At 39.3% G+C, this 13,867-nt stretch overlaps 1 protein-coding gene across 2 annotated transcripts in view; it reads left to right on the top strand.

Moving 5' to 3' along the window:
• Positions 1-10,764, top strand: part of SLC5A12 (solute carrier family 5 member 12) — a 46,499-nt gene extending 35,735 nt beyond the window's left edge. For both annotated transcript variants that reach the window (XM_061203165.1, XM_061203166.1), the window contains exons 11-15: positions 1,462-1,548; positions 4,058-4,224; positions 5,064-5,167; positions 8,147-8,274; positions 10,251-10,764. In XM_061203165.1, coding sequence (XP_061059148.1) covers positions 1,462-1,548; positions 4,058-4,224; positions 5,064-5,167; positions 8,147-8,274; positions 10,251-10,403 — 639 coding nt within the window. In that variant the 3' untranslated portion in view covers positions 10,404-10,764. The remainder of the gene's footprint in view (positions 1-1,461; positions 1,549-4,057; positions 4,225-5,063; positions 5,168-8,146; positions 8,275-10,250) is intronic.
• The last annotated feature ends 3,103 nt before the right edge of the window (positions 10,765-13,867 follow it).

The raw sequence follows: 13,867 nt of genomic DNA, 5'->3' as shown, positions 1-13,867 counted from the left end.
TTTTTCTGGATAAATGAATTTATATTGCAGCTGGAGTGGACTTGAAGGCCCCTTGGTCCTATTTCTATTTTTTTATAGAGAAAGAAGACTCTCTGAAGTAAAATGAATCTGAGTTAATAACTGAAGGTTCACCAAATTATGTGTTATGTGTGGCAGGGCCAAAATTTGAATCTCAATATTCTCTTAGTGATGGACTCTTTCAAGAACTTTTTCCCCTTAAATAGAAAAACGAGACCATGATGGTGGTCTGTGCTCTTGACTTTATTTAATTTTTTTTTTTATTTTTTTTTTAGGTGGGACTGCTCTTAGGAGAGAAAATGTAGGTTTTAGAACCAGACAAACTTGGCTTAAAACTCTTAAATCTCATCTCTGCCACTTTCTAACTGAAAGTATACTTTTAATATGTTTTCTCTCAGTCCAAATTTCTCATCTATAAAATCCAGTGTTACCAACTAAGCAGGGTAATTGTGGGGATGAAATGAGGTCATTTATTTAGAGTGCCAGGGTATTTCATCTTTATTATCTGACACATAGGACACGTAGGGGTGTCTGACAAATAGGAAGTATGTATAAAATCTTTAGAGCATCCTTATCACAGCCGCTTTATCTAAGAGCCCTGCAGTTGTATTGATAGAACTAGACAGGGCTGCATTGCAGAGTAGCTTTGTGTGTGTGTGTGTGTGTGTGTGTGTGTGCACATATGTGTGTACATGCTCCCTTGCAGGCATGTCAGTGCCTGTGTATGTTCAAGACTTTTGCAAGGCCATGGCCCAAGGCTATAGGTTGATAGAAAACTAGCTTAATTAAAGCCCCTAACCAGTTCGCCGGGTTCAATAACTTAGAGGTTAAGAGATATGGAAATGCATTTGCCAAACTCTCTCTATATCCAAAGGAGATAGAGCCATAAAAATGGGATATAGGATATGGAATGTCCAATGTCTTCCCCATCATGTCCCAACTTAATGCTTCAACATCCTTGAGGTATTCTGGTGGGATAGCAGGAGTGGGGTAACAGACAATTATTATTATTAAAATTATAGAATTATTCAAACTAAATTAGAACAGCTGGATCAACTACCTGAGATATTCCACATAAGTTATAGATGTATTTATTAGGTACATTATTTAAAAAGCTTTTGAAAAGATAGAAGATATAAACAAATCATTAAGTTCCAGCTTGAGGGAAAACTTATTCTACCAAATCCAAATTGCCTGTGTGTGTTTACACACACGCGCACACCCTCACACACGTATGTTTGTAGGCGTTCTTGGTGTTTTACATACACAGTGCTTATTAATGAGCCCAGAATGGAGAAATGATTTCCACAAAGCACGTGATTAATGAGTGACACAGTCAGGACTAGGACTGTATTTCATCTCAGGTCCAAGAAAGGGGGTGGTCCTAGGTGGGCCACAGATTCAGGGGAGTATAGTGTTGATCTGATCTGCTTTGATCCACAGGCTGCTCTCAGCATCCACGGCATGTGTGGGGGACCGATGCTGGGCTTGTTCTCTCTGGGAATCCTGTTCCCTTTTGTGAACTGGAAGGTAAGTCTCCCACACCCCTCTTCACACTTCCCAGCTGAGACTGGGCCCCAGACATTTTCTCCCTCCTCTCAGTCCTCCATGGAAAGGCTATTTGTCTTTGCCAGAAAAAAATGGGGGCTTCTTTCTATAGCAGAACTAAATAGAACCCCAGCCTTCCAATCTCTGACTTCAGTGAAGCTGTATTAGGAGAAGAAAGCCAAGAAAATAGTGGTCATGAAATACCGTATGTCATGGCATCAAACCTGATTCTTTAGGGTTTAAATTGTCTTCTCTAAATTAAGAGCCCACAAAATGAAATTTAAAATAGATATTGAGATCAGACATAGTTTAGTTAAAACATGATTTTGAAAACTTTAAAAATGTAAATTTTCTTTTCTATATTTAGTTACCCAAAATTATAAGTAATTTAATTAACTAACTAATTAAAGAAGGGGTGGGGAGACCAGCCTGGTATAGTCTGACAGCTGAATCTTCTTGGTGTTGTTGGCTGACAAGCTAGTGGTTTGCCTTTAAGTAAACATTGGTTGGATGACTGTGTAGTAAACATAAATCAAAAGGAACACTTATTTTGAAAAATAGTACTATAGTAATATTTTTAAATATTTAAATATAATTTTTTCAATCTAACAAAATTGCCGTTTGTCATTTATTGCCATTCATCCACTTACATGCAAATCTTTTTAGAAAGTCTTTAAACTCTAGGAAACCTGACTGTATGCATATTTTTATTTAGTTAGTTAGTTTTTCATATTTTTAAATATACTATAGGAGTCTTGATAAAGCCCGAGCCACATGGTATACCTAATTAGGTCTCTGTGGCTACCTGACCCTTATTGACCTCTATTCTAGATAAGTCTTGTGTAGATAGGTAAAGAGAGTGGATAGATGTGAAACATTTGGGAATTTGCAGTGCTTCCTTGCAGTCTTATTAGGAGACACTTTGTTTTAATCAACTTTTCTGAGATTGAGGTTGACAGGGATAGTTTTATTCTTGCAGAGATAATATGAGGGAAGGTAATTTCCTAGCTACAAAAAAAAAACCTAATAACTAGCAACATAACATCTTAGTGCATTCTAAACATTAATTTATCTATGTTAGCGAGTTATGGTCCTGCTATTTAATCCAGGAAACCACCTTGTTCTAGATAGAGGAAAGTAAATAAAGGAAAGTAAATAATACCAGTTGGGGTCACCTCTCCCCTTGTCGTTAGCCATGGCTGAGCCTACTAATCAATCATGGCTCTCTTTCCACAGAATGTGGATGCAACCTCAGAATCCTTCTCAGCACTGCTCTCCAGGCAGCTACTATAAATCAGTGAGGGCTGACTCTCCTACTGAAGTCCATTCACCCTTTACTGGTAGGCCAGGGGCCAGCATACTATATCCCTCAAGCTAAATCTAGCTGATCTCCAGTTTTTGGATGACCTGCAAGCTAAAAATGGTTTAGACATTTTTAAATGGTTGTCAAAAATCAAAAGAAAAATAATACTTCATGACACATATATATTATGTGAAATTCACCTTTCAGTGACCACAAGTAGTGTTACTGGAACACAGACACTCTCCTATGTATATACACTGTCTATGGCTGTTTCTGTGCTGTGATGGCAGAATTAGGTAGTTGTGACAGACACTGAATGGCGCACAAAACCTAAAACACTCCTTAGCTGGCTGTTAAGAAGTTTGCAGACTGCTGGTCTAGACCAAGGGCCCAGGTATTCAAATCATACACATTGCTTTAGTTTCCCCCAAACTATAACGAACAGAACATTCTGGTGCTGTAATTGAGGAGTCTTTTTTTCTGAATAAATAGAGAAACCAACAAGTTGTTTTCTGTCACAGAGAAGGCTCAGCTATCTGGCAGAGACCAGCAACATCCAATTTTAGTTTCCAGTGGTCCGGATCCCTGCTCGATTGTTCTGTTTCCTTTACAGGAGAAATGACTCATTGACTTTTAACTTTTTATCAAGAAGTATGACCCTCAAATGACAGGACTAGTAAATATACTTGCTAGTAGTTAGACTCAAACTAAAAACTCCAAACTTGGGAGTCAGAGGACTTGAGCAGAATTACTTGGGAAGAGCTATGAGGGTAAAAGTTTCTATATAGTAGCTTATAATGGCTGTCAGTGAAAAATGACCCCAGCATCTCCATTATCTGAGGTTTTCCTGAATTTCTGAAACTCTTCTACTGGAAACTGAGGTTCAGCAGATGTTTAAGTGATGAGGAAGAAGCCAAAAAGGAGAAAAAAAGTTCCTGCTAGAAATTTTACGTATAATGACCACAGTAAAACCCTCCAATGTCTTCATTTAAGGAACCATTTATTCCTAAGTAAAGCTACATTGTGGGGGGTTGAAGGCAGGTAGTTTAAGTGGGCTGTTTCTAGCACATGTGGCCAAGATCTGGGGTAGAAAACCAGAATCCCTGAGACACAAGACTCCTCATCTCATTATTCTTTCAATGGCTTTGTCAAATCTCTCATTACTTTTTTTTTTTTTTCTTCATCAAGGGTGCCCTAGGAGGCCTTCTGACTGGGATCATCTTGTCATTTTGGGTGGCCATTGGGGCCTTAATTTACCCTGCACCAACCTCCAAGACATGGCCTTTGCCTTTATCAACTGACCAGTGTGTCCCATCAAATGTGACAGAATCCGTGCCTCCAGTGCTGTCCAGCAGGTACGCTGACCTTCAGGATAGCATCAAGTCCCAGAGAGAGGGTCACCAGGTTAGAGAAAAGTGCATTCTTCTGTGCTAAGTCTGAGGGAGACCATCTTGCTCCCCTATGAGAATCGCTCTGGGCGGTACCTAGCATTGAAGAGTGGCTGGGGGCTCCAGCTTTCTGTAAATATCTATCCCTCTGCATCCTGATGCCCAAGAGTGAACTTGGCAAGAGGGCTAATCTGAGTTCTCAGGTCCACTATGTTGTTTCTTCCTTACTGCCTGTGCTTATTCTATCCTCTTTTCTTGGAATGCTAAATCCTAGCCCTAACTACCTTCTTTGATTGATTAAAACTAACTATTTTTAAAAAATAAGCTGAGGCATCATCTCACATATCAGCCTGGGTTTGACACTCTTTCTGAATATTCTCCAAATCCTTTGTTTCTCTTCTACCACAGCGTTCTAGTCTATTTTGTGATTGTTAGCTCCTACATGTAGACTTCGTGGCTTACTCATCTTTAATCTCCAGTGTCTGTCACAATTTCTGGCACTAAATCTGGGCCTTGTAAATGTCTGAAGAATAAATAATGCAAAAGAAATGGAAGGGACGGTCCTCATTGCAATTGTGGTTCAGTAGCAAGACTTGTAACTCACAGATGGATTGGGTTGAGTGGAATATAAAGTACAACTAGTCTACAGTCAGTTTTTAAACAAAAATAATCAAGTGACAAAAAGTTAAGCTTTAGGGGTTTTGAGAGATGCCAGTCCCTAAAATGAACCCTCGGCTGTCCTGTAAGTCACTGTGCATCATGACTTCACACTCACGGAACTGATGATGTGCCATTGTTCTCTGCAGACCTGCCATCGCTGAGACCTGGTATGCGCTCTCCTACCTATACTACAGTGCAGTAGGCTGCCTGGGATGCGTGGCTGCTGGAGTAATCATCAGCTTTGCGACAGGTTGGTTACATGCCTTCCTCTTCTGGGGACCAAGGAAGACGTGGGCTGGTCTCACACACTTCTGGACTAGGCAGATGTCTTACGGGTCTGAATTTGGGTCCACCACAAAAAGTCCTTTTTCCCAAAGAGGTATTATCTACTTTCTCCAAACTGACATGTAAAAGCATCCCCCTGATTATTATACATGTGATTACTAATATGTATAGTGTATTCTTAAATATTACCCATATATTATTAAAAAAAAGATGTTTAGACACGTGGCCCTCAGGGGCCTGAGTAGGAAAAATCCTTTGTAATATATCAGTAAGAAGATTAAATATTAAGAGTGGTTCTTTTCCCCTTCATCTCAGTGTTTTCCTCATAAACGCCTTACTATCTCATGGGTTAACCTTTACTAACCTACCAGATAAGCAGAGGAGAGTCTTACTGTTGCTTTTGCATATGGTGTCCTTCGGAGGCCACTCCTCTAGGGCCAGGAGCTCTGCAGTGAGCAGCTTCACTCTACGCCATTTCTGGTACCAGTGTTGACTTTCCTGTACCTTGAGCCATAGTTCCTCTGATGGTTCAATGTCCTTTTTATGCCAAAGCTCATGAAGGATTGGTGGGGGAGGATGGCATGGAATAAGCCCACTGTAATCTACTCTGCCTCCTTGGAGTATGCAGTTTAGCTGAATCAAATATTAAGATATTCTAGTTTTCCACTACCATTATATAGTCACAGGCTATACGGGAAGTCAAGATTCCTACTTAACACAAAATCTGAATGGCAATATTCCTGGTGACTAGAAACACTATGTGCAAGCTCCAATGCCTTATTACTCTGGGCAAGAGACCACCAGCTCTTCATTTAAATTTAAGCCAATCTCGGCTATGATAAGGAATAGAACATAAATTTTGTAACCCCAGCCGTTCATGTAGTAACAACTCCCCAAATATTTTTCTTTATGGAAAATGGACTCAAATGAAAGGTGGTCTATTTATGGTGCTTAGATTTTTGCCTCGATGCCCTAACAACCATGGAGGCTTCCTTGATCCTAGTAGGATACACCTAGACTTATCAGTTGAGTGGTCAGTCACCTTTAGAAGACAGCTAAAGTTTTAGTTGCCTGATTCCGAAGAAGGTATTGTGGGCATCATAAATTCTAGGTATTTTCCAGATGCTTGTTGGGATTGACATGTTCTTGTGTTGATGCAGCAGCCATTATGTTGTATTTAGATGGAAACTTCTTTGCCATCTTGAGCACAAACAACTGTCCTTGTATCAACCCTTGTGTTTTATTTTCCTACAAATATCCCAAATCTTAGGGAAATGTCCTTAGCACCAAAAGGAAGCACTTTATCAGAGGGTAATTATGACACTCGACCGAATCTTTGAAAATAGTTTTGATCCTTGCCTCCTGGTACCTATCTTCCAAATGAGGCCCTAGTGCTAACTGAACACCTTCAGGTCTGGTCACAAAGGGGCTTTCAAAAACCTTCTATAACACCCAGTGAATCTTTAAAAATGTCTTAAAATGTTAACTGTTTGCAGGACAGGGTCAGTGGGGAAGCCAGAGGCCTTTTGTGGGCCTGCTCATCGTGTGTCGTATATTGTCTTGTTCTTGCTATTTGTCTTGCTTGGTCTTAATAGGTGATAATTTCAACTCTGCTTCTTCTAGATGATCTAGCACTTCAAATATATGCTATTTATGTTACTCATAAAATAGAATTATGTCTATTTTGATTAGTACCTCCAGATGGTTTATATCATTAATGATTCTCTGCATCAGCTATTAAAAGGTGATCTTGGCCCAAGATATACTTTAAAGTTTTCGTTATTACTGGTAAAATTCTACTGGGCAGTTAAGAGTTGTTTTCCTTTATCTCATTAACCTTGTGAAATGAAAATACCATTTCCTAAATCAAGAACAAATATCTTCATCAGTTTATCAAGTGGCCAGAACCTCCCACTCTGAGGACACTGTGTGGGTTTATTCTATTCTGGTTTCCACTGCACAACAGTTTGTACTCGTGTGAACCTTCCCAATTTATTTCTTCATGTATCATATAGCTACAGGTCTCAGATATAAAACCTTTAGTTATCAATTCATTAGGTTTATCTCTTAGGTCGGGGGTCAGTAAACTAAGAACACATCTGGTCCATTACTTCTTTTTATAAATAAAGTTTTAGAGAAACACAGTCATGCCCATTCATATACTATTGTCTCTAGCTGATTTCACTCTACAAAGGTAGAGTTGAGTAATTGCAACAAAGACCCTCTGGCCATATGTTTACCGTACACATATATATGATTCCTGACAATTTAGAATGTAATCTATAACATTTCTCTGACAAGATCAAAGATCCAACACAGAGGTTAGTAAACTTTTTACGTTAAAGGCTAGACAGTAAATATTTTAGGCTCTGCTGGCCAGAGACTCTGGTTCCACAACAGGATTGAAGGAATAGGACATTGAACAGGTATGTTTTAATGATAAGGAAGGAGATGTCAGGGAAGTCCAGAGTAGCTGGAGGGAACATGAAGGTATTCCTTGTTCAGGATGCTGGGGTGAAAGGAAGAAAAAACAGTAAAAATAATCTTCCTAATTTCACTAATATTGATTCTGATGACCTCTAATAGATCTGATTTGGTGGAAAACTGAGAGCTTTCCTAAAGGAGGAAATTAAATAATTCCTGCAATCTCCTCTGCTGGCCTACAAAGGGTACTAGGAGGGTTTTCCACAATAAATATTTAAAAATAAATATGTTGTTTCTATTTGTTTATAGCCGTGAGTTTGCCTGACCTGACAGTTTGTGGACGTTTAAAAGCAAACTCTCACTCTTTTGAGCAGTTACCAATTTCTGTATTTTAACCAATCAGGCCTCTTTTCACCCTTCTGCTAAGAAGTGACCTGCTTCTCATGTGGACAATGCTTAAATCATCAAAGAAACTCCTGGAAGCGTGCAACACCTTATCCATTTTTCCTTTTGTTAATAGGTCACCAAAAGGGCAAGGATATTCAACCACTGCTAATTAGACCGGTTTGCAATTTATTTTGCTTTTGGTCCAAGAAATACAAAACACTGTGCTGGTGTGGTGTTCAGCATGACAGTGGAACAGAGCAGGTGAGCTGATGTTTGAGCTTCTGAACAATGTGAATTGGCTCAAAAGGATTCCCTTTCTGCCCATTTAAACCATCTGCAAGGCTGGGTGCAAGGAGGGAAGGCAGTGGATATGAGAACCTGAAAGAATCTGGGTTTCCACTTCAGTTACCTCAGCTAACTAGTTTTTAAGCACGTAAATTATGTTGATAGGTAAATGTGCCTTTGGGTTGAATTGTCGTTGCAACTGATCAAGTTCCAAAATTCCCTTTAATCCCTGTGAGGGTAAATTCTAGGAAAATTTTTAAAAATTAATAATAGAAAAGAGGGGGCACATCTAGTATAATGGTGAAAAGCATGGGCTTTAGAGTCAGCCCTGGGTTTAATCCTGGTTCCATGTCTAACTTTCCTTGGGTGAGTTATTTAACCTCTTGGAACTTCAGCTTTTATCTGTGAACTGGGGGGAAACCATGCATCGTGATCTACACATGAACATCTCCAGAGTGCCATGAGGTGTAAATATAAAGTAAGATCTATTGGTGGAACTTCTTAGGTGGAGAAGTGACAGGATACACATAACCTCCCAGCTCTCCTCTTATCCCGCTGAGAATTGTGTTTAAGCCACACAGGGCTAGGGACATTGTTCCAGGGCTATTAAGGTCTAGAGACACTGTCTGAGTACGATTAAGGTCATATCAGCCCAAGACCACCAGGAACAGCCTGTGGTCAGACCAAATTGGACTTAGTGACTTGATACATACAGCAAGGGGACAGGGCTACCCCAGGGGAACCAGGGAGTGCCACCCTCACCAAGAGGGTAAGGTTCGGGTTCCCACTGAAAGATTCTGAGAAGGGTCTAAGTAAGAGAAGTGGGAATGAAGATAAAGCCACCTGGGGCAGCACTGGTTAGAGCAGCAATCACTTGATGAGTTATTATGGCATCCGGTAATTCCAAGACCTTGGGAGAAGCACTGTTTCCTGTTGGAGTTGCAACGGGTCTTATCCGTGTCTGTCCTCTCAGCCTGATTATAGGCAGGCATTTTTTTTTTTCTTTTTTAATGAGGGCTTATTCTTGTTCTTTCAGACCCAGATATTTTACTCTTTCAGTACTTCAGGAGAGAGACTCTTCGTCCTTATCACAACTCCTAAGATGTCATTTGCTTTCCTTCCCCAAAACACCATAATAACATGTATGTGAAGTAAAGCTGAGTTTCATAGTTTTGCCATGAGGAGGGTATCATCTTGACAAGGGCTCAGAATGGGAAGGCAATCTATTTGCTGAGATGACAGCCAGCAAAGCAGTGTATTGTTTGGATAAATGGATTTTGAGGAAGTTCTAGAAGGAAAGAATCATGTTATTTACTGCTTTATAGACTTACCTTCCCAGGCCTGAGTTTCCTGGAATAAATGAGAAATCCTGTTGATGCAGGCAGCTTCTGTTCTCAAGGCTGAGTCGAGAGTGGGAGGGGGCACTTAGTATGTCACTACTGGGTTCCTTTGCCAAAGGATAACAGCAGCCTCCTGGGAAGTTTGCATACAGGGACCCCTGTTGTAACCAGAGGCCTTGCTGTTCACAGGAAGGAGGGGGGCCCCCCTTCTGAGACACAGGCTTGTCTCTCCTCAGGAGGTAATACTACTACCTCACAGGACTGTTGCACTAGATATATAAACTTCTTCACACCACACATTGATGTATTGTGAATGCTCACTAAATTGTTCTTTCTGTTTTTATTATCATTAGAAGTAGTACCTACATGGATTGAGGCATCAAAATTATCAGTTAGGAAGTGCCTTGGTCAGTTATTTGTACTTATTTTCATATCAATCTATCATTTCACATTTATCTATCATTTATTTATTTCATGTTTATCTATCTTTAGTTATTTGCATATTTATCTATCAATTTTTTCCAAAGGGAGAAGCCTAAGCAAGATTCCCTCAGTTTGATTTGGAATGCATTAAGACTATCCCACTGATATGTGTCTTTCCATTTTCCTCAGGAAAACCTTGAGAATGGCAGTACCTGGAAACGAGGGGCTGAATCTGTCTTACAAAACGGCCTCAGGCGAGAAAGCCTGGTCCATGTTCCAGGCTATGATCCCAAGGACAAAAACTATGACAACATGGCTTTCGAGAAGATTACCCATTTCTAAGGCAACACACACACACACACACACACACACACACACACATACACACACACACACACACACATCACACAGCCCGCATACTTCTTGCCCATTGGTTAGTAGACTTCTCTACTTGCCCCTGCTAGAAGACAGGGATGTCTAATATGTATTTACACTTATTTAAGACCACAAATAACATGACTGTTCCCCAGAATATTCTGAAGGTTATTCTTTGGAAGACCCCACTTTCAGGTGAGAAAAAACAGCCAAGCGTTAAGTGCCCCGGCAACTTCCTTTTTGAATAAACTAGGGCTTGATTTCATCATAGTGCAAGAATCAGTCTCCTTGCTTTGTGTTATAATAAACTTCAGGGATTTTGTTTGTTTGTTGGGTTTTTCTGTAGTTTTTTTTAACCATCAAATATGTTGGAGTTTGCAGGAGGGGAGATGCATATTAAATGCTTCTCTGACACTGCTGATAAGACAAGGGAATGTCATCCACCCCAGCCCACCCCCATCACATATATGTGAACTCATGTCACATCCCTGCATCCTGCAGGTGCAGTTAGGACACTTAACTGCTTTTGATCCCTCCCCCCAACCCACCCACACACCTTTAAGTCCTCTTCCAGTCATTCTTGCGATTACAGCTGTCCTGACCAAGCCTTGAAATTAATTTTGCTCAGCAAAGGAGAGACTGGTATGTTTGGTAAGTAGGAGTAATTATAACTAAATACTCTGCTCCCTTTGTGTTTTCAGTGTAGTATTTCTTCTTCCCTTCTATCACCTTACAATGAAAAATTCAGTCTGTGCTCAGTAAGAAGTCTGGAGTCTTTCTCCAGGGCTGGGTAAAGAGGAAAGGCACATCCTATAGGAAGCTGTTAGGACAATATTGTGTAAAAGAACCTTGTAGATAGCTTACCAGCCCACAGGGGATTTCAGTAGCCCTAGGGTCTTCTTTGGTGCCAAAGGCTTTGTCCACAGGATTTCTACTCTTTTTGCTCAGTTCACACCTGAAAGCTCAATGCATTCCATCAGGCTAAGGTGACAGAAGTAAAGATCTTAGCAGTTGAACTCTAGAAAATAATTGTTAAAGTTCTGGAGTAAGAGGGGACTACGGATCAAGAAGTGAATTAATAAATGGAGAGGCAGTGAAAGCTTTTTGAAAGAAGCAAAGAAATAAAATCCTTAAAGGGTAAAAAAGAACCAGTGCCATATGGGCTAGATCAGAGGAGAGATAGTAGGAAACAAACCAATGTCTCAGTGTCAGGCATATTAGGGCAGGTGCCAGATATTTATTTAGGTGGCCAGGTAAGATCAAGAGGCCTAGAAAGAATATGTGTCAGCAAAGTAAGAAGAAATGGTCCAAATAGGCAGGGATAAGGAGTCCCAAAGGCTGGGTGGTTTAAATGTTACCCAGGAGGAGAAAACTTTAAAAGAAGCATGAGATAGGGGAAAAAGTTTATGAAACTGGTGTTTATTAATAGGGAGAGAAGCTAGAAAGAGGGGAAAAACAGTCAATAGAGGAATTAAAAAAATAGCTGGAGTTCATAAGCCACAGTCCATTGCTTGCCTTCTCTTCTCCAGTCTCAAAGAGGAGGGGAAATAATAGGAGAGGAAGAGAAAATTGGGCTGTGGTTTACAAGAGAAATGAGAAAAATACATTTTGAAAAAGGAGGAAAGAAGTGAAAAGGGAGTACACTGGGGAAAATATCTGAAAATGAGAAGGAAAAGAATTTCTAAAAATGTTTTTGAGGTCCAGCAAGTTAATGAAGGTATTGATCTAAGTATTTGCAAATTGAGAAGTGAAATTACTTTCCAAATGATTTAGTAGTTAGGACATTTTTATCAATTAGAACTTCAGAAATACATTAGGTGAGTGTTGAAATCTGGGCCAAACCTCACTGGCTTAGTTAATATGATAGAGAAGGAAAAAAAAACAGGATAAGAATTAGATTAACAGTAGCTATATATATATATATATACACACACACACTATATATATGTATATATGCACTATATATATAGTAGCAATATATATGAAATTTATATATATATATAGTAGCCATATATATATGAAATTTGGAATACAACTTTCACTTGGAATTCCACAAAACCAAAATGTACCATATACTTTTTCATTTTACTCACAAATTCTCTCACAAATTTTACTCACAAATTATCCTACAGATATTTCACTAGCTCAGTACTTTCCCAGAAAGTTTTTTGGATCCTTTTTCTTTTTCAGTCACTAATTCTTTCACCTGGAGTGTTATCAAAGCATAAAATGACTTGCACATGGAAAATAGTACTATATTATTATAAAAATATCATGTGATGGAACCTGTGGCATTCTGAGGTAACATTTCAGAGCTTTTAGAGGTCAGTATAGGTATGCTGCTTGATTCTTCCTGATTAAACAGATGCAAAATCTAACATTTTAGCTAGAGAGCAGATGGGGATCCACAGGGGAACCATCTTCCAGAGTGCGTAGAAACTACATTTGCTGTGTAATGAAGCAGACGGGAACTACAAGGGCACAGTCAACAGATTTGCCTAGTCAGTCATAGCACACCTCTCCTCCCTCACTCTTCCCTAGGGATGTCAGCTCAGAGTTATGTCAAGGCCACAGGTGCAGTACAAAGTCTGTCCAGGGCTAAGTTCAAAGCCATAAAAATGGGTTAAATTTGTGGTTGGTTTGGTCACAGCGTGAGCAGGGATATTTTCAATAAGAGAGGCAATGAATGATGAGCTCCTAGGATGGCCTAAAATGTGCCAAACTTGATGCCAGTCTCTATCTTTTAAACATACTCACAGATATGGGTAAAAATGGAACAGAATGACCTCAATGCCTCTTTCACTCATTCGGAATGAATTCGTTTTGATGACTGACATTCTCTTTGTCACCATTTGGAGCAAGGAGTACAGCTTATTGACTGAGGTGAGGGATTGGAGTCAAACGGCTTCAGGTTCAAATGTAAGCTCTAACAAAAATTATCTTGGTAATCTTGGGCAAGGCTTTTTGAACTTTAGTTTATTCACAAATTAAAAGGAGCAAAAATTGTCCCTACTTAATAGGATTGTTGTGAGGATTTACAGAGTTAATCCTCTAAAGTAGTTAGCACAGTGACTGACCCGCATGGAACACTCAACTCTTGTTAGTCTGCAGTATATGAAGAAAATGGTATCCATTCCAGTATTCATTTTAAGTTAAATTGGTTCACTGTTTCCCTTTAAGATTTTCAAGATACTGGTTTAGTATATGCATTACTGAATTAGTTTGAAATTAGAAATAACAAGATAAACATAATGCATTATATAAATTAAAAGTCATGTCACATATTTTCAAACAGTAGCTCTTTTAATGCTGAGTTTAAATAAAATATGATTTTCCAGAGAGTAACTTTTCTAAAGATCTTAAATTCTTGAAAAAGAAAAAAAATCTACTGTTATAAAGATAGACAAGTTTTATTACTGAAAAGTGCAATA

Source organism: Eubalaena glacialis, chromosome 10 (genome assembly GCF_028564815.1).
Source record: "Eubalaena glacialis isolate mEubGla1 chromosome 10, mEubGla1.1.hap2.+ XY, whole genome shotgun sequence".
Lineage (NCBI taxonomy): Eukaryota > Metazoa > Chordata > Mammalia > Artiodactyla > Balaenidae > Eubalaena > Eubalaena glacialis.
Note: the sequence above shows the minus strand (reverse complement) of the source record. Positions and strands in the feature narration are given on the sequence as shown.